Below are 23,663 nucleotides of genomic sequence, written 5' to 3'. Positions count from 1 at the left end.
CCCAGGCATAGGAAAATAATATAAGCCATGTCTGGAGGTGAAAAAATTAGGGACCACTCCACTCCGTATTATTCTGTTGTGGTTCTTCAGACACACAAAAGCAAAATGTCACTATTTAACTACAACCCTCAAATTGCTATTTAATTTTTGCCTCATATCAATTCCAAAATTAATTTAAAAGAGAAAATACAAATAAGATAAAAATGATAATAGTGAATTTTGTTTAATTATAACTAATTATTTTTTTAATTTTTTAATGTTTATTTTTGAGAGGGAGAGACAGAGAGAGACAGAGAGCCAGACAGAGCACAAGCAGGGGAGGGGCAGAGAGGGAGGGAGACAGAGAACCCTAAGCAAGCTCTGAGCTGTCAGCACAGAGCTCGACACAGGGCTGGAACTCATGAACCGCGAGATCATGACCTGAGCCAAAGTCGGAGGCTTAACCAACTGAGCCACCCTGGTGCCCCAATAATTAATTATTAAAATACATTTTAAACCACCCGTTTTTCTTCTGATACACTACAGATGCTATCTTCCATTGCAATTCTGAGTGCCTGAGTGCCTGTTTCCACTAAAAAGGCTATTCCCAGTAGCCTATTTTGAGCACCTATTTTCTCCCCTAAACAAAACAAACAGATTTATTTTGATATATTGTCAATGGGGAATGAGGAAAATTGTGAATGAGAAAGAATTATCACTGAGCAGCAAAATAAATCAATACGTAAATCATTCTATTTGCCAAATAATTGAGTTTTGTGTGTAGCCAAAATATTCCCTGGGGGGAGGTGAGTGTTTTGATACTTCATCAAATCAGAAACATTTTTTTTTTACATATTAGATGTTTCCCTGTAATCAAAGCAAAGTAAACATACACGATTTCTTGGCAAAGATTCTCTTATTCATTCAAAGTACTTCAATACAATTCTTGCTAAAGTTGTTATTGCTCATTAATATTGCCATTTGATACCAAAAGAAACTTGTTCACTAGTTTTCAGAACAGAACATGCAATATCAAATAGGTTCATTTTTGCAAGGAAACAAGGTTTACCTCCAATGCGAAAGTATACTGCTCTAACTCTACATAGATGAGTCCACGGTTAATGAAGGTGTTTAACATCACAGTTTCTCCAGCATCGAGAAGCAGCACAATGCCATAATCTGTTAATGCCTAAAAATAAAATAACCACTTACAACCTGGATTCAACTCTAGAGTCTCACTACACTGGCTATGAACAAATGTGTTTATGCCCAAACTAGGACCTCACATCAGTTCTTTAATATGGCGTACATTTATGGCCAAAAATAGTCATTTATATTTAAAGGGTCCCCTTAACTAAGTGTTACAGATACTGCTATGCTTTAATAAATGGTCCACACTGCTCGCTTTTCACATGTTATCTGTGAAATGCTTCTAAGCACTTTTATTGTGTATGGTTTGGTGGGGGGGCATGCAACACCCTCCCTCACCTCAGTAGTTTCACCAAATGACTGTTGACATGAAAGCAGAGCACTTGCTACCTTTTAAAATTTAATTTATTTTTAGTGTTTTATTGTTTTCCTCACGGAAACCTAAGTTTTATGGAGGTAGAGCTTATCTATTTTGCTCACCATTGTAAAGCCAGTAACTAGTTCAGTGCCCGTACATAATAGAAATCAGATAAATTTTTGTTGAATAAATCATGAATCAATGTAAATAGATTTTAATAAACAATAAATAAGCACTCTTTTGATAAGCACTTTGATAAGCATATTTGTATTCTGTAAGACATTATTCTAAACTAAGAATGATCAACTCATAGGACCTTTCTCCATTACTTTAATCTTTTTAAATTACATTATTCACTGACTAAGTATGTTTTTACTGGTCATCTACTCTATGCCAGGTACCAGGAATACGGCAAATTTGGGTTGGAACTAAATCTTTTAACTCATTTTCCTGCTGAATATTTTGTCCAAAAAAGCCATATGGTTTCATCAGAAAAGGGCCAAAACGTACACACTTGTAGCACATACTAACTGAAAATGCAAATAATATTATTTTGCTATTTGCTCATTGGTCCTTCTCTAGTGTTTCATTACTAGGCACTCAAGTGTCTAAAAGAACTGTACAATTAAAGGTCCTATATGTTCATTGTGACATAATTATCAGTGGGCCTATGCCAGGGCTGTAAAAATAATTTGTAATACTTATAAAACAAAAACAAAACTAGAATGTTAGCAATTTTCCTTTCACAGAATAACAGAATGTAAAATCTGTAAGATGCCTTAGAGATCCACTAAGCAACTGAATATGTGACACAAGAGGAAACAGAAGCTGGGAAATGAGATTTCATGAAGGTCAATGAGCAGGATTTGGATCGTGCCTCTGCTATTTTTACTTAGCTTTTCAGTCTTGGGAAAATTGCTTAACACTAAGCCTCAGTTTCTTCGTCTGCAAAACTGGGAGGTAATTTATCATATTGTTGTTGTAGAAGTCCACTTAAAAATATTTGACTTTATGCTGGTAAAGGATTTAGCCCTGTGTTTGTCACCCAATAAGCCCTAAGTAAGTGGTAACTGTTACTTATATTAATACACGGTGGTAGAAAGCAGAATTCACCTTTTGTTAGTTTTTATGAAAGTATATCTTGGAAGAAAGCCTAAGTACATTTTCTACAGAAAGATACTTGGGTTTCCTCAGTCTAGTGATGGCAGGAATCACTGTTTCTCCCTGAGAAACAGGGAGGTAGACAAAAAGAGAGGAGGTGACACTGTTAAATGACATCCGGTCCACATGCTCGATGTCAGATGGTTTTACAAAGCCACCTAAAGACTGTTAACCAGAAGCAAACAAACCTGTGAATACCAATGCAGGTCTCTACTCTCTCTGGGACTTGGTTGTGTTTCTAACTTCTCCCTACTTTCATTTCCTCCTCTGTAAAATGACTCAATGGGATGAAATGTGTTGGATACAGAGCAGCTCTAACATAACCAATATGTTATTATTCTAGTTAGGTCTCTAGGTAGTTTTACATTTTTTCCCATTCATAGAACACTGACTTTGTTATATATCAGAGATAACAAAAATGGGAGTTCCCTGCCCCTACCCAGTCCATTGTTTGTGGCTTCAGAATTACCCAGAAAAGGCAGGAATGGGGGTGGGGAGGGAGTTGTCAAAGACACCTGCTATGCAGGTTTCTCTGATAAATGATCCTTTAATTAGCTCTTAGAATCTTAACAACTCCTTTGTTAAAAATTAGTTATTCATTTGTCAACATTTCTGGAGGAAACCTGACAGACTGGTTACCAGGAATTCTACAGTCCTTAGGTAGAAAAAATGGTTCTCAACTTTTTCCCTTCCATAGCAAATAAATTTCTAAATCTCCAAATGCTTTAAACAGATTTAACTGCCCAAATTTCAAGGAGATTGCAGAGTGTATCCACACAGAACAGCAGGAATGTGATGTAGTTTTTTAAAGGAATGTTTCACTGGCTATGGAAGCAGAGAAAAAAAAAGGAAGACAAGCAGGCAACAGAGAAAGGGAAGCAAGAGGATGGGACAGAACACTAACAGACTGAGACCAGCTGGCCAGTGAGGAATCTCCACTGGAAAAGGACCAAACCTACAAGAGTAGGAAAGAGATGGGGAAGATTAGAAAATATAAAAGAGGCCTTGCACTGGTGGAAGGTGGATCATGACAAATTGAGAAAAATGATTACTGTAGCCTTTAGTTACAGCTTCATAATAAATACACAGGCAATACTGGTCACTGGTCCCAGTCTTGGAAACCATCATTCAAAACTCCCTGCTGTGCCCATGGTCTGAACAGTGTACAAAAAAAAACAAAAAACAAAAAAAAAACCAAAAAACAAAAAAACACCCTGACAAACTGTTCTGGCTAATGTTGAGATTTTAAAGCAACAATATTGCTAGTGATCACTGCTTAAAAATTCAGTAGAAACATTTACTCAAGTGAGAATTATGCAATATATTTTAATTTATAAATGCCTTTAAATGCTTATATAAGCATTGTAAAAGTCATTTTCATTTGACATTGCAGAGATTGGTATAAAAATATTTGGTGAGGACCAACAAAAACACTAAATATTCTTTGAAATGGTTCTTTGGTTTCGCAAGTGTGTAAGTGTGTGTGTGTATGTGTGTGTGTGTGTGTGTGTGTGTGTGTGTGTATTTCCATAGGAATTATTTTTCAAAATTATAACATAAATAAGAAGAACATGTTTTACACATACTTTAAATGTGTTTACAAATGCGTTAACATGTTGTTTACTAAAATGGTCATCTTACCATTCGAAGCTCACTTATCTTGGTATAACATAAGGCTCTGTTATAAAATGCTATGTAACTGTTTTTGTCCATGTTGATAGCTGTAGTTAAATCTGTAATTGCTAGCTTATAAGTCTACAAAGAACAAAATAATTAGATAACAAGGGTTAATCGTAATGGAATGAAATTTAATTGTAAAATAAGTTCTTGATTCTATCAGAATTTTTTGAACACTCATTCAACCATCCTGCGTATCATTTGAAATTAAGACAAGTAACCTAATTTTTCATAGAGTTAATTAAGAAGATCTTTTGATAGGAATTATTATAATAATGTTTCTCCTACCTTCAAATAAAATTCAATATACAAACAACTTTAACTTAGATGATTATTTTATTGCCAATATTGCTATAAAGCAAAAAGAAAATTATACTTCTTATTAGTAAAAGAGAAATAAGCCATATTCATCCAGCAAATATTCATCAGAGCTTGCTTCTGTCACTCTTACTGTTAGATCACATAATCGCCATGTTACCTACCCATGTTCTCCTTCACTTCCTCTTTGATGCTTTCCTGATACCTTAGATCACTCATTTCTATAGATAGTAATTTTCATGGAATTAACATGTAATACAAGGTCTTACCTTTGCTTTCAGGCATTATTTGCAAAGTATTTCATATGAAATAGTTACAAAGAAAGGTCAGAAAAGAAAAGTAGGGAGAAACAATGTATTCCATGAAGTATCAGATATCAATGGTACTGCTCACACCCTTTGATCCAGTAATTTCCACTTAAGAATCAATCATAAACTCAAGCAATGACTTTGTTTTCAGTGTAACAGTATGAAGATAGTAATATAGTAAAATAGTAAAATATTTAAAACAATCCAAATGTCCAACAATAAAGTGATCAAGAATAAAATATGGTAGAATATTATTCAGTTGTTAAAAATGGTACCCTCAAGTATTGTGACAAGCAAGGCACAACAAATTTATAGGTAGCATAATCCCAATTTTGGATTACACATATATAATATATATATATACATATATATACACACACATATATACATATATATACATGTATATATGTATATATACATACGTGTATATACATATGTATATATACATACGTGTATATACATATATACATACATATATATACACATGTATATACATATATATACATACATACATATATACATGTATATACATATATATATATACATACATACATATATATATATAATATATATATTTTCCCCCCAGGGGAAAAAAGACTAAATGTAAATACACCAAAATGCCCTCTGGAATTTTCATTCGATGGTGGGGATAGTAGGTGATTTTAATCTTTCCCTTTATTCCCCTGTGTACTTTCCAAATTCTATAATAAATATACACTATTTTCTTAATCAGATAAATAAAGAGTGCTATTCAAAATACAAATGTCAAAAATAAATATCACTATTTTGTGAAAAAAGTATAAAGTGTCTTATGCAGTTCTGTCCTTTATACCTTGGCAATTCTCCTCTCACAGAGAAAAAAAGGAAGCAAGTCATAACTTGGCATCAGAGCACTCTAAAATCTCAGTTAACAAGGCAGGAAACCGCCCTACCTTGTTGTAGTATTTCAGAACTCCTCTGTAGATATAGGCACGCACACTCTGAGGATAAATTTTGATGGCCTCATTACAATTCAAGATTGCTTTGGAGTATCTTCCTTTTAAACCATAGAAGGCTACTCGGCTTAGATACGCCTTTTCAGGGAAAGAGCAGAGGAAAGCAAGAATGGAAGTTTTAGTAAAAGCATCGATTCCCCCAAAATATGTAATAGTTTGAACAAATCCATGCCACCCAAAGATTATATAAAATATAGTCTTTTTTCCCACTCTCTTTTATTAGAAAATATTTCAAATATATAAAATAGAAAAAATAGCATAATGAACATCAATATGACTACCATCTTGATTCAATAATTATTATTTTGCAATATTTGTTGTATCTATTTTTTTCTGAATTATTTAAAAATAAGTTGTAGACATAATACTTCACCCCCGAGTTTTCCACTATGTAAACATTCTCTTACATAAGCACCCTATCATTATATATCTAACAAAATTAATAGTATTTCCTTAAAATCATCTAATATTTAGTCCATATTCAAATTTCATAGGCTTTTAAAATCAAGATGCAATCTTGTGTCATCTCTCCAGCCTCTTAAAAGGCAAGAATAAATGTGATAGCAAAATAAGAAGTAAATGAAATTAATAACAGTATATAAAATTATAATTATTAATAGGTATAGTAAAATATTAACAAAACTTATAAACATCACAATTCAGAAAGCACCTTTACATATAACATATCACTGTTGGAAATAACATCTTTAGTTCAAAGGGAAATACAGATATATGGATTATCAAAACACAGTTGGCTAAGAAGTAGGTATAAGTAACTGATTCTTGCTAACTAATAATAACAACGTATAAAGGCTTGAATAGTTTGAGCAAATTTAACACACTCTCCAAATCACTGAAATTGTTCATTTAAATACCTGGTAATGTTTTGGATTGAGGGTAATTGCACGATTAAAATCCAGGACCGAGCTATCCTTGTTAAGTTTTACTTTACAAAGACCACGTTGATAAAAGCCTTCTGCAAAATCAGGATTTGCTTTCACAGCTTTTGTAAAACAATCAAAAGCCTAGGAGAGTATATTGTTAAAAAGAAAATCATTTAGGGAGTAGAATAGATTAACTTAAAATGCTAATAAATTACAGTGTATAACAATTGTTTAAAAGTTTTCACTTATTTTTGGTCATTTTAAATACATTTTCCAGTGAAATTCGTGGAGAAAACAAAAGTAATATAAACAAGTCAGGTTTATTACTATAATTTATAGGTTCCTTTACTCCCAAACTGATATCTATATAATCCATGTTGTTAGATACCAATACTTTTGGAGGTGTAATTTTAATTGTTATTCTTCATAATGTGTTTCTTCAAAGAAATCACAACCAGTACATTTATTTTCTATGAGGGCCCAAGAACCATAGCAGATACATAGTAATAACATTTCTGAACAATGGAACTCTAAAAATTTCCCCAATGTTGTAAAGCAAATGTTGGTTTGCTCTGGTTGTCCAAAAGGACTAAAAACACAGAAAATATTTATAATTAATTTTATATTTATTGGAATTTCTTAATGGAACAACTCATCAAGTGCAACTCTTCTTCAAGTTTATGGAGATTCAAGTTTCAAACACTGTCCACCCCTAAATACAAAGACTGGAATGGTGTGTGTGTGTGTGTGTGTGTGTGTGTGCATCTGTGTCTATGCCTGTGTATAGGGAGATTCAGTTATGGAATATCCAACATTAGCCACTGTAAAATATCAATTGTATTACTTATTTATCACATCATTGACAATTTTAAAATGGAGAATTATATAAATTAGCCGAATATTGGATCAATACATAATAACTGAGTCAACTGGCTTTCAATGAATCTGACCATCTTAATAACCAGTTTCAATCTGATATGAATTGTTCAGTTGTCAATAAAAGAAATTAGTATCCTACTCATGTTCTATTTATTCTATAGTATTACTCAGAAGCACTCAATTTAAAATGTTTACAATTTAATGAGTAAATTCATGTTAATGTGATGAAAATATTCTGCTATAACAATTTCTTACAGTTAGATTTATTGTTTTGGTGGGAAACACACATTAGTCTTTGGAATACTGTTGGCAAACCAACATCAAATAAAAGGTACTGAGTCAATAAAATGATATAGCAGGTATTGCAGGGTGCAGACTGATTGTATTAAGCCAACCTTTATAAGAAACTTTGGTCTAGTCAATCGCTGTATAGGTAGCCTTCAGAAATAGAACTGAATTCAAGAAATCAATTTCCAAAATCACAAAAAACCTATGCTCCTAAATACACAAAATACCATTTGTATGTTGCCTTCCTCCATGTAACAAAGGCCCAAGTTATACAGACAGTCTGCTGAAGCTGCTATGGCATTTGGTCCTTTATCAGAATGAGAAAAGATATCCAACGCCTTTTTAAACATTCTCATAGCTTCCTAGAATGATTAAAAAAAACATGGAAGGGAATGTTTTAACATTTATTTAACATGACAGCCTTAAACGTTAAAAAGAATGCTAAGCATGCAGCCCTACTCTCATTTCACAGTAGGCCACAGTAGGACACAGGCCTTGTCAGTGCACCACCAGCTGAGGACCCAAGCAGGGAGTCTGATGGCAGGGAATCCCAACAAGGTGTCTCTCCTAAATCTGCTACTTAAGCAGACCTATAGATATGCACTTTTGATACTATAATTTCTACATTATTAAGGCTATTTTCTTGTAGTATAAAATCAGCTTAAAGTTATAGACTAGTTTATGACCAGTTTTTCAGTAATTTTCCTGAAAGAAATACTGAACAGCTATTAAATAGTAAAAGATTTCCAATGATAATATCTGATGTGGTTTTTATCAAACTTTATTTTGTCCTACTGTGCTCTTTATAATTTTTTTTAACGTTTATTATTTTTGAGACAGAGAGAGACAGAGCATGAATGGGGGAGGGTCAGAGAGAGGGAAACACAGACTCTGAAACAGGCTCCAGGCTCTGAGCTGTCAGCACAGAGCCCGACGCGGGGCTCGAACTCACAGACCGCGAGATCATGACCTGAGCCGAGGTCAGCCGCTTAACTGACTGAGCCACCCAGGCGCCCCTGTCCTACTGTGCTCTTAATGGGAATCCACTGGCACCAGAAAATAAACTAACATCAAAAATCACCCTCTTAGGGGCACCTGAGTGGCTCAGTCAGATAAGTGTTTGACTCTTGATTTCAGCTCAGGTCATGATCTCATATTTCATGGGTTTGAACCCCACATCAGGCTCTGCACTGTCAGGACAGATTTTCTCTCTCTCTCTCTCTCTCTCTCTCTCTCTCTCTCTCTCTCTCCCCCACTCACTCTCTCCCTCACTCTCTCTCAGAATAAATACATAAATTTTAAAATAAATCACCCATTTAAACTAGTCAAAATAGTTGAAATTTGCTAATGAAAAAAATTCAATTTTCCAGATAGAAATGACTTTTTTATAATTAGCTAACAGATATATTTATGGAAATATAAATATTTGTGACTCTTTAGACCATTTTCTTAATCATATTAAATTACTAAATAAACAACGAGATTTAGCTTGGATATGCTAAGTGTCCTTTGTGCTTCCACTTAGCATCTAATTCACATATAACTTCAACATCCATCTTTCCATCCTTATTCTCAGCACTTGACCTTGCCATAGAAAAAATACATCACCTTCTTTCTCCATTTTCCTCCTTTTTACTTTTCAACACATCTATATCTTCTTCCATTTCCATTTTTTTCTCTCCTGACTTTGAATGGTTTCTATTCTTCTCCTTTTCAGAAGGAGAAATTCCTTCTGAAATTTCTAATTCTAATTCAGAAGGAATTAGATTCCTCAAGCTGTGTTCTTGACCCCTACTCCTTCTGCTCTGCCTGAACACAAGTTATTTCCTTCCTCTTCTGGGTCACTGCCCCTTCACTGTCTCTTTGAGTCCACAAAATCTTCCATCCCATTTAAATTAAAGTAAATACATCTTCACTTCCTCCTGCTTCCTCTCATAGCTAGCTGATGTCCTACCTGTCTCTTCTTCACTTCTCTGAAAAGACTCCTGGGGAAGATCTAGAGGGGTACCCAAGTAAGGCATATTTATGTTCTAAAAATAATACTGCAGCTGTTATGTGGATAAAAGCTTAGAAGAGTGCAACAGTGTTGCTATCATTCTAGTAAAATAAAAATATGTTCTGGATTAGATAATGACCATAGAAATGGAGAAAGGAAGTAGAACTGAGAGATATTTAGAAAGAATCAAGAGAACATCACTATTGATAGGATAGAACAGGGCAATCAAAGGTAATTCCAGATTTCTATAGAGCAATAAGTGGAGGAGAGGAGGTTAAAGTAAACATAAGAGGGGTGCCTGGGTGGCTCAGTCAGTTGAGCATCTGACTTTGACTAAGGAAAGGATCTCATGGTTCATGAGTTTGAGCCCCGCATTGGGCTCTGTGCTGACAGCTCAGAGCGTGGAGCCTACTTCAGATTCTGTCTCCATCTCTCTCCGCCCCTCTCCCACTTTCACACAATCTTTCACTCTCCCTCGAATATAAATAAATTTTTGTTTAATTTTTAAGAAAATGTCAGAATATTCCCAAAACAAATTCAGTATCATAAAGGTGTCAATTCTCCCCTAAAATAATCTAGAGATTGAATACAATTCAAAGAAAATTCTGAATTTTCACCTTTCCCATGCATGTGCATACATGCACACGTGCACCACAACGATACACCCCAGTAAGCTAAGCAGCGCCATGCAGTGGAGAAAGGAGCCATTACACCAAGCCCAATCCAACTGCACCAACCAAGCTCAGGGCCTAGAGCACCACTATATGTCTTTCTGCCTGCTTAGTGTAGACTATAAAGTGCTTCATACTTTGACTTCCAGGGGAAATTGTATGTAATTTCAGATTTCATTCTGTTTACTGGTCCATCTATTTGTTTTTTTGATTTTTGTTTTTCTTTTCTTTTTCTTGGATACAAAGAGAAAATTTTATTTTTATTTTCTGTTTTTTTATTTTTTAATTCTTTTTACCATATTTTCATTTTTTATAGACTTTTTATTCTATTTTACTTTCTTAATTTCTTTTTATTCTATTTTATGGTATACATTTGTTTTAATTTTTAAACATTTTCTTTTTTTCTTCTTTTCTTTTCTTTCCCTTTTTGCTCTATTCTGTCAAGCTTCTTTCAACAACCAAACCAAAACACACCTAGGATCCAGCTTCCTTTATTTGACTTTTTTTTGTTGTTTTTCAATTTTCAACTTAATATTTTATTTATATTTTTTTCTTCCTCCAGAATGACAAAACGAAGAAATTCACCCCAAAAGGAAGAACAGGAAGAAATGACAGCCAGGGACGTTATCAACACAGACATAAGCAAGATGTCTGACCTAGAATTTAGAATCATGATAATAAGAATACTAGCTAGGGTTGAAAAAAGCATAGAATACCTTTCTGCGGAAATAACAGGTGAAATTCAGTGAGGATGAAATTAAAAATGCTATAACTGAGACACAATCTCAAATGGATGCCACGTGGCAAGGATGGATGAAGCAGAGCAGTGAATCTGTGAAATAGAAGACAAAATTATGGAGAATAATCCCGAAAAAAAGAGGGAAACTAAGGCAAAAGAGCATGATACAAGAATTAAATAACTTAATGACTTATTAAAAAGGAATAACATCCAAATCATAGGCATCCCAGAAGATGAAGAGAGAGAAAAAAGAGGAGGTTTATGGTAGCAAATCATAGCAGAAAACTTTAATTTAAAATTTTTAAGTTTAACTTTAAAATTTTAATTTTAATTTTTTCAACCTCATTAATTCCTTTTCTCCCTTCAAAATGATGAAACTAAGGAATTTACCTCAAAAGAAAGAGCATAAAGAAACAACAGCCAGGGACTTAACCAACACAGACACAAGCAAGATGTCTGAACCAGAATTTAGAATCATGATAATAAGAATACTAGCTGGAGTTGAAAATAGATTAGAATCCCATTCTGCAAGAAGTAAAAACTAGGCAGGATGAAATAAAAACTGCTATAACTGAGCTGCAATCACAGGTGGATTCTGTGGCAGCAAGGATGGATGAGGCAGAACAGAGAATCAGCAATATAGAGGACAAACTTACAGAAAATAATGAAGCAGAAAAAAAGAGGGAGATTAAGGCAAAAGAGCATGATTTAAGAATTAGAGATATCAGTGACTCATTAGAAAGAAACAACATCAGAATCATAGGGGTCCCAGAAGAGGAAGAGAGAGAAATAGGGGTAGAAGTATTGTGAACACATCATAGTGGAAAACTTTCCTAACCTGGGGAAAGACACAGACATCAAAATCCAGGAAGCACAGAGGACCCCCCATTGGATTCAACAAAAACCGACCATCAATAAGGTATATCTTAGTCAAATTCACAAACTACTCAGTCAAGGAGAGAATCATGAAAGCAGCAAGGGAAAAAAAGTCCCTAACCAACAAGGGAAGACAGATCAGGTTTGCAGCAGACCTATCCACAGAAACTTGGCAGGCCAGAAAGGAGTGGCAGGATATATTCAGTGTGGTGAATCAGAAAAATATGCAGCCAAGAATTCTTTATCCAGCAAGGCTGTCATTCAAAATAGAAGGAGAGATAAAAAATTTCCCAAACAAAAATTATAGGAGTTTGTGACCTTAAGCCAGCCCTGCAAGAAATTTTAAGGGGGACTCTCTGAGGGTAGAAAAGATAAAACAAAAAAGACCAAAAGTAATAGAGACCAGAAATGACCAGAGAACACCACTAGAAGAAACTCCAACTCTACAGGCAACACAATGGCAGTAAATTCCTATCTTTCAGTACTCACTCTAAATGTCAATGGACGAAACACTGAATGGATAAGAAAATAAGGTCCACCTATATGCTGTTAACAAGAGACCCATTTTAGACCTAAAGACACCTTCAGATTGAAGGTAAGAGGATGGAGAACCATCTATCATGCTAATGGTTGCCAAAAGAAAGCCAGAGTAGCCACACTTATATCAGACAATCTGGATTTTAAAATAAATACTGTAACAAGAGATGAAGAAGGGCATTTATCATAATTAAGGGGTCTATCCACCAAGAATATCTAACAATTGTAAACATTTATGCCAACGTGGAAAAACCCAATATAAATTAAACATAAAGAAACTCATTGATAATAATATCATAAAAGTAGGACCTTCAACACCCCACTCACAGCAATGGACATATCATTTAAGCGGAAAATCAATAAGGAAACAATGGATTTCAATGACACACTGAACGAATGGACTTAATAGATATATTCAGAACATTACATTCTAAAGCAACATAATACACATTGTTCTTGAGTGCACATGGAACACTCTCCAGAATAGAACACATACTGGGACACAAATCAGCCCTCAACAAATACAAAAAGATCGAAATCATACCGTGCATATTCTCAGACCACAATACTATGAAACTTGAAATCAACCACAAGAAAAAATTTGAAAAGACAACGAATACTTGGAGATTAAAGAACACCCTAGTAAGGACTGAATGGGTTAGCCAATAATTTAAAGAAGAAATTAAAAAGTACATGGAAACCAATGAAAATGATAACAGCCTAAAACCTCTGGGATGCAGCAAAGGCGGTCATAAGAGGGAGGTATATAGCAATGCAGGCCTTCCTAAAGAAGGAAGACAGGTTTCAGATATGCAATCTAATCTTACACTTTAAAGAGTTGGAAAAAGAACAGCAAATAAAACCCAAAACCAGCAGAAGACTGGAAATAATAAAGATTAGAAGAGAAATCAATGCTGTCGAAAACAAACAAACAAACAAACAACATTAGACTAGATCAATGAAATCAGGAGCTAGTTCTTTGAAAGAATTAACAAAATTGATAAACCCCTAGCCAGTTTGATTAAAAAGAAAAAATAAAGGACCCAAATAAATAAAATCAAGAATGAAAGAGGGGAGATCTCAACCAACACCCCAAAATGCAAACCATAATAAGAGAATATTTTGAGCAACTATATGCCAGTAAGTTGGGCAATCTGGAAGAAATGTACAAATTCCTAGAAACATATAAACTAGCAAAACTGAAACAAGAAGAAATAGGAAAGTTGAACAGACCCATAACCAGTAAATAACTGGAATTAGTAATCAAAAATCTCCCAAAAAACAAGAGGCCGGGGCTGGATGGCTTTCCAGGGGACTTTTACCAAATATTTAAAAAAGAGTTACCACCTATTCTTTTGAATCTGTTCCAAAAAATAGAAATGAAAGTAAAACTTCCAAACTCATTCTATGAAGCCAGCATTACCTTGATTACAAAACCAGACAAAGACCCCACCAGAAAGAACAACTACCAACCAATTTCCCTGATGAATATGGATGCAAAAATTCTCAAAAAATATTAGCCAACCAGATCCAACAATACATTAAAAAAATTACTCACCATGATCAAGTGGGATTTATACCTGGGATGCAGGGCTGGTTCAATATCTGCAAATCAATCAATGTGACACATCACATTAATAAAAGAAAGGACAAGAATCACATGATCCTCTCAATAGATGCAGAGAAAGTATTTGACAAAATACAGCATCCTTTCTTGATAAAAACCATCAAGATATTAGAGACAGAAAGATCATACCTCAAGATCATAAAAGCCATATACATAAGACCCACTGCTAATATCATCCTCAATGCATAAAAACTGAGATCTTTCCCCCTAAGGTCAGAAACACGACAGAGATATCCACCCTCACCACTGTTATTCAACACAGTACTGGAAGTCTTAGCCTCAGCAATCAGACAACAAAGAGAAATGAAAGGCATCCAAATCAGGATGGAGGAAATCAAACTTTCACTCTTCACAGACATGATACTTTATATGGAAAAGCCAGAAAGAGTCCACCATAAAACTGCTAGAACTGATCCATGAATTCACCAAAGTCACAGGATATAAAATCAATGCTCAGCATTCAGTTACATTTCTATACACCAATAATGAAGCAGCAGAAACAGAAATCAAGGAATTGATCCCATTTTCAGTTGCACAAAAAAAACCATAAAATACCTAGGAATAAACCTAACCAAAGAGGTGAAAAATATAAACACTGAAAACTATAGAAAATTTATGAAATAAATTGAAGAAGGCACAAAAAAATGGAAAAATGTTCCATGCTCATAGATTAGAAGAACAAATATTGTTAAAATGTTGATATTATCCAAAGCAATCTACATATTCAATGCAATCCCTATCAAAATAACACTAGCATTCTTGATAGACTTAGAACAAACAATCCTAAATTTTGTATGGAATCAGGAAAGACCCTGAAGAGCCAAAGCAATCCTGAAAAAGAAAACCAAAGCTGGAAGCATCACAATCCCGGACTTCAAGCTGTGTTACAAAGCTGTAATCATCAAAACAGTATGGTACTAGCACAAAAACAGACACATAGATCAATGGAACAGAATAGAGAACCCAGAAATGGACGCACAAACCTATGGCCAACTAATCTTTGACAAAGCAGGAAAGAATATCCAGTGGAATGAAGACTGTCTCTTTAGCAAATGGCATTGGGAAAACTGGACAAACCACAAGCAGAAGAATGAACCTGGACCACTTTCTTACACCATACACAAAAATAAACTCAAAATGGATTAAAGACCTAAATGTAAGATAGACACCAAAATCCTAGAGAAAAAAGCAGGTAAAAACTTCTTTGACCTCAGCCACAGCAAGCTCTTACTCAACATGTCTCCAGAGACATGGGAAATAAAAGCTAAAATAAATTAACTATTGGGACCTCATCAAGATAAAAAGTTTGTGCATGGCAACAGAAACAATCAGCCAAACCAAAAGGCAACTGACAGAATATGAGAAGATATTTGCAAATGACATATCCAAAATCTATAAAGAATTCAAACTCAACACCCAAAAAACCAAATAATCTGTTGAAGAAATGGGCAAAAGACATGAATAGATACTTTTCCAAAGAAAACATCCAGATGGGTAACAGACACATGAAAAAATACAACACATCACTTATCATCAGGGAAATACAAATCAAAACCACAATGAGATACCACCTCACACTTGTCAGAATGGCTAAAATTAACAACTCAGGCAATGGCAGATGTTGGTGAGGATGCAGAGAAAGAGGCATCCTTTTGGACTGCTGGTGGGAATGTGAACTTGTGCAGCCACACTGGAAAACAGTATGGAGATTCTTCAAAAAATTAAAAATAGAACTACTCTACGACCCAGCAATTATACTACTAGGCATTTATCCACGGGATACAGGTGTGCTATTTAGAAGGGACACATGCACCCAATGTTTATAGCAGTGCTATCAACAATAGCCAAAGTAAGGAAATGTCCATCGATAGATGGATGGATAAAGAAGATGTGGTTTGTGTGTGTGTGTATACATATATATACACACACAATGGAGTATTACTCTTCAATCAAAAAGAATGAAATCTTGCCATTTCCAAGTACGTGGATGGAACTAGAGTGTATTATGCTAAGCGAAATTAGTTAATCAGAGGAAGACAAGTATCATATGACTTCACTTATATGTGGAATTTAAGATACAAAACAGGTGAACATAAGGGAAGGGAAGCAAAAATAATATAAAAACAGGGAGAGGGACAAAACAAAAAAGACTCTTAAATATAGAGCACTGAGGGTTGCTGGAGAGGTAGTGGGAGGGGGAATGGGCTAAATGGGCAAGGGACATTAAGGAGGACACTTGGGATGAGCACTGGGTGTTATATGAAGGGGATGAATCACTGGATTCTACTCCTGAAATCATTATTGCACTACATGCTAACTAACGTGGATGTAAATTAAAATAAATAAATAATAAAATAAAATAAAATAGAAGAAGAATAAAGGCCCAAGAATAACCAGTAGTTTCCTAGAGAAGAATATGGTGTAGGGGCTAGCTTTACCAGATATCAATAATTACAATAAAACTAAAATAATTAAGAGATTGTACTATTGGGCTGGGGATACAAAAACTGACCAAAAGACAAGAGTAGACAGCCCCAAATCAGATCCACATATGCATGAAAACTTATAATATGACAGCTGTACCACTTCACATCTTTGGCTTGAGAGAACAGTCCAATAAATGACACTTGAACATTTGAATATCCATATAGGAAAAATTAAAATGTTACCACTATCTCACACTCAAAGAAATCAATTTAAGTTAGAGTAGGATCTTAAATAGAAAAAGCAAAACTTAAACTTTTAGAAGAAATATGGAAGAATATCTGTATGACCTTGGGAGAGGGAAAAACTTCTTAAACAAGAATTGTTTAGAAGCCACAACAGTAAAACAAAAAAATAGATACATTCTATTATATTAAAATTAAGAACCTCTGTAAAACCAGCCACAAATTACAAGAAGGTATGTGGCACACATGACAACCAACCAAGGATTGATATGCAGAATTTATTTTTTAATGCCTAAAATCAATAACAACAAGACAAACAAAAAATATGTGCAGGAAATTGAGAGAACATGAAATATGAGCAATTAACAAACATATAAGAAGATGCTCAATCTGTGCTCAGAGAAATGTGAATTAATACCACAATGAGACATCAGTTTTTACCTACTAAATGGACAAAAACAAAGTCTGACAACCAATTACAGTAGAGGATAGAGATCAACAGGAACATTCATACATGACAGGTAGGAGCATAAATTGGTACAGCCCTATGTAACAACATGCCATTTTCTTGAAAGTTAAATATTCACATTCTATACATACCAGCAATTCCATTCATAGGAATATATCCTGGAAAGCTACTCCACATGTTAACAGAAAACATGTAAAGGAATATTTATACCAGCCCTAGTCTTAAGAGGAAAAATAAATAAATAAAAAGAAATAACCCAGATGTTAATTAACACAAGAATCAATAAATAAATGTTATAATCTAGTTCTGCAAAAAAAAAGTATATAAGCTGTCATGCTGAGCACAATATAAAAATTCTATTAATAGGTTTAGTAAATAATACACAAGACTTTCACCTTGATTTTCTTGGCTTTCATTTGGGCTTTTGCTAATAGAGTATACATGGTGAGCTCAGGCCTGTTCAAAGTGATCCGATCCAAGACCTGAATGGCCTTGTCATGGTTTTCACAAAATGAATAAATGAGTGCTTGCTGTATAGGACTCAACTCAATGAGACCTAAAAGGAAAATAAAATTTATCAATTACCTTTGCCAAGTATCTAGGATTTAGAATATGATTATTTTAAGGAAGTCAAGCAATTCAATAATTTATCTTTGTAATATGAATAAATCAATGCAATACTAAAATCTATTTACTACCAACACACAATAAGATATTCCAATTACAAACAACAACAAAAACAAAAAAACTAAAATTATAACCCTGGAATCTCCCATAACAATCTCTCAGAAAATTCATTTCATCAGTGAAGCATTTACTAGTTGATTTTGTACATGTGAAACTGAAAATTTAAATTTTCAAAATCATCTTTGATGAAGTACACCTTCCATGTTATTCCTACTTGCCTATTGAAAATAGTATAAACATTGTAGGAGGTATTTATTTTAAAATTAAGACAATTATAATTTTGCATTAATTATGTTTACCTTTGTTCATTTCTGCCACTTGATAAATAGTAAACTTTGCAAGATCATAACATTTCATCATAAGAAGATATTGTCCTCTGAAAAAAATAATACCTTTTAATTCTAAGTAGTTAAAAATAATTTTTCTAAAATAAAATTTCTTATAATCAGTTACTTAAAATTTATAATTATAGTACATTTATTCATACTTATATGTGTATAATAAAAACAATGTAAAAATTATAAACATTTTATATAGTCTAAATTGACCAATTAGCATACAGATGTGATGAGAAAACAATTTAGGAAAAGTGAAGCTGAAATAAAAATACTCAAATCTTTTTCGAATTATCTATATTTTAAATGTTATACTCTGACCCCACAGCTAACATCATACTCAGTGGTGTAAAGCTAAAATTTTCTTCTTCTAAGATCAGAAGTAAGACAAGAATGCCCATTCGTTTATTCAACATAAAAATCCGAGCCACAGCAATCAGACAAGAAAAAGAAATAAAACACATCTAAATTAGAAAGAAAGAAGTAAAACTCTTACTATTTGCAGATGACATGATACTATATAGAAAACCCAAAAGACTCCCCCCCCAAAAAATTATGATAACTAATAAATGAATCCAGTAAAGTTGTAGGATACAAAATTAATGTACAAAAATCTGTTATATTCCTATACACTAATAATGAACTATCAGAAAGAAATTTTTTAATCCCATTTACAACTGCTTCAAAAAGAATGAAATTACTAAGAATAAATTTAGTCAAGGAGGTGAAAGATCTGTACTCTGAAACTTATAAGGCATTGATAAAAGAAACAAGATGACACAAATAAATGGAAAGATATCAGTGATTAAAGATGGAAAAACTAATATTATTAAAATGTCTATACTACCCAAAGGTATAATCCATATCAAAATACCAATGACTTTTTTTCATAAAACTAGAAGAAAAGTCCTAAAATTTGTATGAAAGCACAAAAGACCCCAAACAGCCAAAGCAATCTTGAGAAAGAAAACAAAGCTGGAAGTATCATGCTCCTTGATTCCAAATTATACTAAAAAGCCATAGTCATCAAAACAGTATGGTACTGGCACAAAAACAGACAACAGACATATAGATGAATGGAAAAGAATATAAAGCTCAGAAATAAACCCACAATCGTATGGTGAATCAATGTATGAAAAAGGAGGCAAGAATATACAATAGAGAAAAAACCATCTCTTCAATAAGTGGTACTGGGAAAACTAAACAGCTATATGCAAAAGAATGAAATTAGGGCACTTTCTCCCACCATACACAAAAATAAACTCAAAATGGATTAAAGACTTTACCTAATGTAAAACCTGAAACTATAAACTCCTATAAGAAAACATAAGCCAAAACCTCTTTATCATTTGTCTTAGCAATATTATTTTGGGTCTGTCTCCTCAGGCAACAATAGCAAGGAAACAACAGCAAAAATAAACAAATGGGACTACATTGAACTAAAAAGCTTTTTCACAGCCAAGGAAACCATTAACAAAATGAAAACTCAACCTACTGAATGGGAGAAGATAATTGCAAATGTTGTATCTGATAAGGGGTGTATATCCAAAACCTATAAAGAACTCCTACAACTCAACACACACACACACACAAAAACCAAAAAACAAAAACAAAACAAAACAAAACAAAAAACAAATTGTCTGGTTATAAATGGGCAGAGGGCCTAAAGAGACATTTTTCCAAAGAAGATATGTGGATGGCCAATCATCCACTAATCATCAGGGATATTCAAATCAAAACCACAATGAGATATTACCTTACACCTGTCAGAATGGCTATTATCAAAAAGACAAGAAATAACAAGTATTGATGAGGATGTGGAGAAAAGGGAACCCTTGTGCACTATTGATGGGAATGTAAATTGGTACAGCCACTATGGAAAACAGTATGGAAGTTCCTCAGAAAATTAAAAATATAAACACCATATGATCCAGCAGTTCTACTTTTGAGATTTATCCAAAGAAAATGAAAACACTAATTCAAAATAATATATATACCAATATGTTCATTGTAGCATTATATAACATGCTCAAGATATGGAAGCAATCTAAGTATCCATCAATAGATGAATAGGTAAAGAAGATGTGTATAAATATACAATGGATTATTACTCAGCCATTAAAAAATGAAATCCTGCCACTTGGGACAATATGGATGGACCTAGAGGATATTATGCTAAATTAAATAAGTCAGAATGGAAAAGATAATTGCCGTATGATTTCACTTATATGTGGGATCCAAAAACCAAATGAACAAACAGCAAAAGCAGAAACAGACCCATAAATACAGAAAACAAACAGATAGTTACCAGACAGGAGGGGGTAGAGGGATAGGCAAAATAGGTGCAGACAAATGGGTGGTACAGGCTTCCAGTTATGAAATGAATAAATCATGGGGATGAAACAGCATAGAAAATATAGCCAATGCTATTATATGTTGACAGATGGTAGCTACAATTGTGGTAGGCATAGAAGAATGTATAAAGTTATTGAATCACTATGTTGCACATCTGAGGCAAAACGTATCATTGTGTGTCAACAATATTTCAATTTAAAAAAAGATGTGGTATATGTGTGCAATGGAATATTCCTCAGCTGTAAAAAAAGTACAAAATCTTGCCATTTGTGACAACATGGATAGGACTAAAGATATTGTACTAAGTGAAATAAGTCAGACAGAGAAAGACAAATACTATATGATTTCACTTACATGTAGACTCTAAAAACAAAATGAGGGGTGCCTGGGTGGCTCAGTCAACTAAGTTTCTGACTTTGGCTCAAGTCATGATTTCTCTCTGTGCTGAAAGCTCAGAGCCTGGAGCCTGCTTTGGATTCTGTGTCTCCCTCTGTCTCTGCCCTTCCCCAGCTCATGCTCTGTCTCTCTTTCTCTCAAAAATAAACATTTAACAAACAAACAATAAAAACTAGAACGAATGAGCAAACAAAACAAAAACACAGACTCATAAATACAGAGAACAAACTGGTCACCAGAGGGAAAGGGCTTGGTGGGGAGGGATGATATAGGTGAAGGAAATTAAGAAGTACAAATTTCCAGTTATAAAATCAGTAACTCACAGGGATAAAAAGTACATCATAAGGAATATAGTCAATGATATTATAATAATTTAATATGGTGATAGATGGTAATTAGACTTATGGTGATCTTTTTGTTATATATATATATATATATATATATATATATGTGTGTGTGTGTGTGTATATATATATACATATATATATATATATATATAATTAGGAATCTTTACTGTGTACCTGCACTATTGTACACCTGAAGCTAAAATAATATTGTATGCCAGCCATATATTAACAAAAGTAAGTAAGTAAATAAATAAATAAATAAAATGCCAGTATAGTTAACATACAGTGTCATATTAGTCTCAGGTGTGCCATATAGTGATTCAACACTTCCATACAGTACTCAGAGCTGTTCGAGATAAGTATACTCTTTAATCCACTTCACCTATTTCCCCCATCCTCCCACCCACCTCCCCTCTGGTTACCCTCTGTTCTTTATAGTTAAGAGTCTGTTTTTTGATTTGTCTCCTTTTTTCCCTTTGTTTTGTGTCTTGAATTCTACATATGACTGAAATCATATTCTAACTGGCTGGTTTATTTTGCTTTGCATTATACCCTCTAGATTCATCCATGTTATTGCAAACGGCAAGATTACATTCTTTTTTATGGCTTAATAGTATTCTACTGTGTATCTTCTTTATCCATTCACCCATCGATGGACACTTGGGTTGCTTCCACAGTTTGGCTATTGTAAATAATCCTGCAATAAACATAGAGATGCATATATCCTTTAAAATTAGTTTTTTTTTGTATTCTTTAGATGAAAACCTAGTAGTGGGATTACTGGATCATGGGGTAGTTTAAACAGGTGTGTTTTGATGCAAGGATAGAGAAAAGGGTAAGATATCTGGTTATCTTATAAATAATCTTAAATTTTAACAAATACAATAGCTATATCTGACTTGCTAGTTGAAAGGTGGCCATTGCTGGGAAATTAAATGTAAAAAGAAGAGGACAGAAAGATCAAGAGGGAAGTAAAGATCCCAACAGCTAGCTCATGTGCTTAGTTATGCCAAGAAGAACTCCATTTCTATGTTCGTACCTTATTATATATAATTGGATTCCATCTGGCTGAAGGTGGATAGCACGAGATAACTCTCTTACTGCCTTTTTCAATTTATGCAACTGTTGAGTGATAAACAGAAACTTTGCTTATAATAATACTGATTTGTTTCTTTTCTGATGCTTCCCTCCCATCCTTCAATACAGAAATTTTGCAAGAACATCTCCTAATATACATGAGTTCTTTTGGGTTTTGTTTGTTTGTTGCTTTTTAAGAATCATCAAACCAAATGGGATACAAAGAAGTTTTTTAAAACTTTTTAAAAAGTTTTTAAAGTTAAAACGTTTTTTTTAAAAAAACTTTTTACTAAGCCTTCCCTGGGTCTTCTACCTCCACCATCAGGAAAGGAAGGGCATTGCACGGGACTCGAGCCACATTGGGTCCTGAGATGTCGACAATGGAGAACAGAGACTCTAGCTAACTCGCAGTAGACAAGCACTGTGAGCAAGAAATAAACCTTTGTTATTTTAACACAGTGATTTTTTTTTTTTCAACGTTTATTTATTTTTGGGACAGAGAGAGACAGAGCATGAACGGGGGAGGGGAAAAGAGAGAGGCAGACACAGAATCGGAAACAGGCTCCAGGCTCTGAGCCATCAGCCCAGAGCCCGACGCGGGGCTCGAACTCACGGACCGCGAGATCGTGACCTGGCTGAAGTCGGACGCTTAACCGACTGCGCCACCCAGGCGCCCCTAACACAGTGATTTTAAGTGTTCGAGGTGGGGGGAGGGTTTGGTGCGTGTGTGTACATGTTTAGCCACAGCACAAACTAGACTATCATGGCTGAAACCAGTGTGACCAGAGAACTTGTAGAAGATGAGGGCAGAATGGTAATAAGGAGCCAATTCCTGTGGTTCCTAGAGGCCTTTGGCTTTTGCAGGATTCAGCTTTTATTCTGAGTA

The 23,663-nt window shown here is 34.2% G+C and overlaps 1 protein-coding gene across 1 annotated transcript in view; it reads right to left on the bottom strand.

Annotated features, from left to right (window-relative positions):
- Window positions 1-23,663, bottom strand: part of TTC6 (tetratricopeptide repeat domain 6) — a 189,528-nt gene that overhangs the window by 23,680 nt on the left and 142,185 nt on the right. Inside the window, exons 18-25 of the mRNA XM_043556026.1 lie at window positions 22,740-22,822; window positions 18,567-18,643; window positions 17,976-18,136; window positions 8,224-8,358; window positions 6,821-6,970; window positions 5,883-6,023; window positions 4,289-4,402; window positions 1,049-1,168 (exon numbers count right to left, since the gene is read on the bottom strand). Of these exons, the coding sequence (XP_043411961.1) occupies window positions 1,049-1,168; window positions 4,289-4,402; window positions 5,883-6,023; window positions 6,821-6,970; window positions 8,224-8,358; window positions 17,976-18,136; window positions 18,567-18,643; window positions 22,740-22,822 (981 nt within the window). The remainder of the gene's footprint in view (window positions 1-1,048; window positions 1,169-4,288; window positions 4,403-5,882; window positions 6,024-6,820; window positions 6,971-8,223; window positions 8,359-17,975; window positions 18,137-18,566; window positions 18,644-22,739; window positions 22,823-23,663) is intronic.

The sequence above is a fragment of the Prionailurus bengalensis genome, chromosome B3, assembly GCF_016509475.1.
Source record: "Prionailurus bengalensis isolate Pbe53 chromosome B3, Fcat_Pben_1.1_paternal_pri, whole genome shotgun sequence".
NCBI lineage: Eukaryota > Metazoa > Chordata > Mammalia > Carnivora > Felidae > Prionailurus > Prionailurus bengalensis.
The sequence above is the reverse complement of the archived record's forward strand: the minus strand, read 5'-3'. Positions and strand labels throughout refer to the sequence as shown.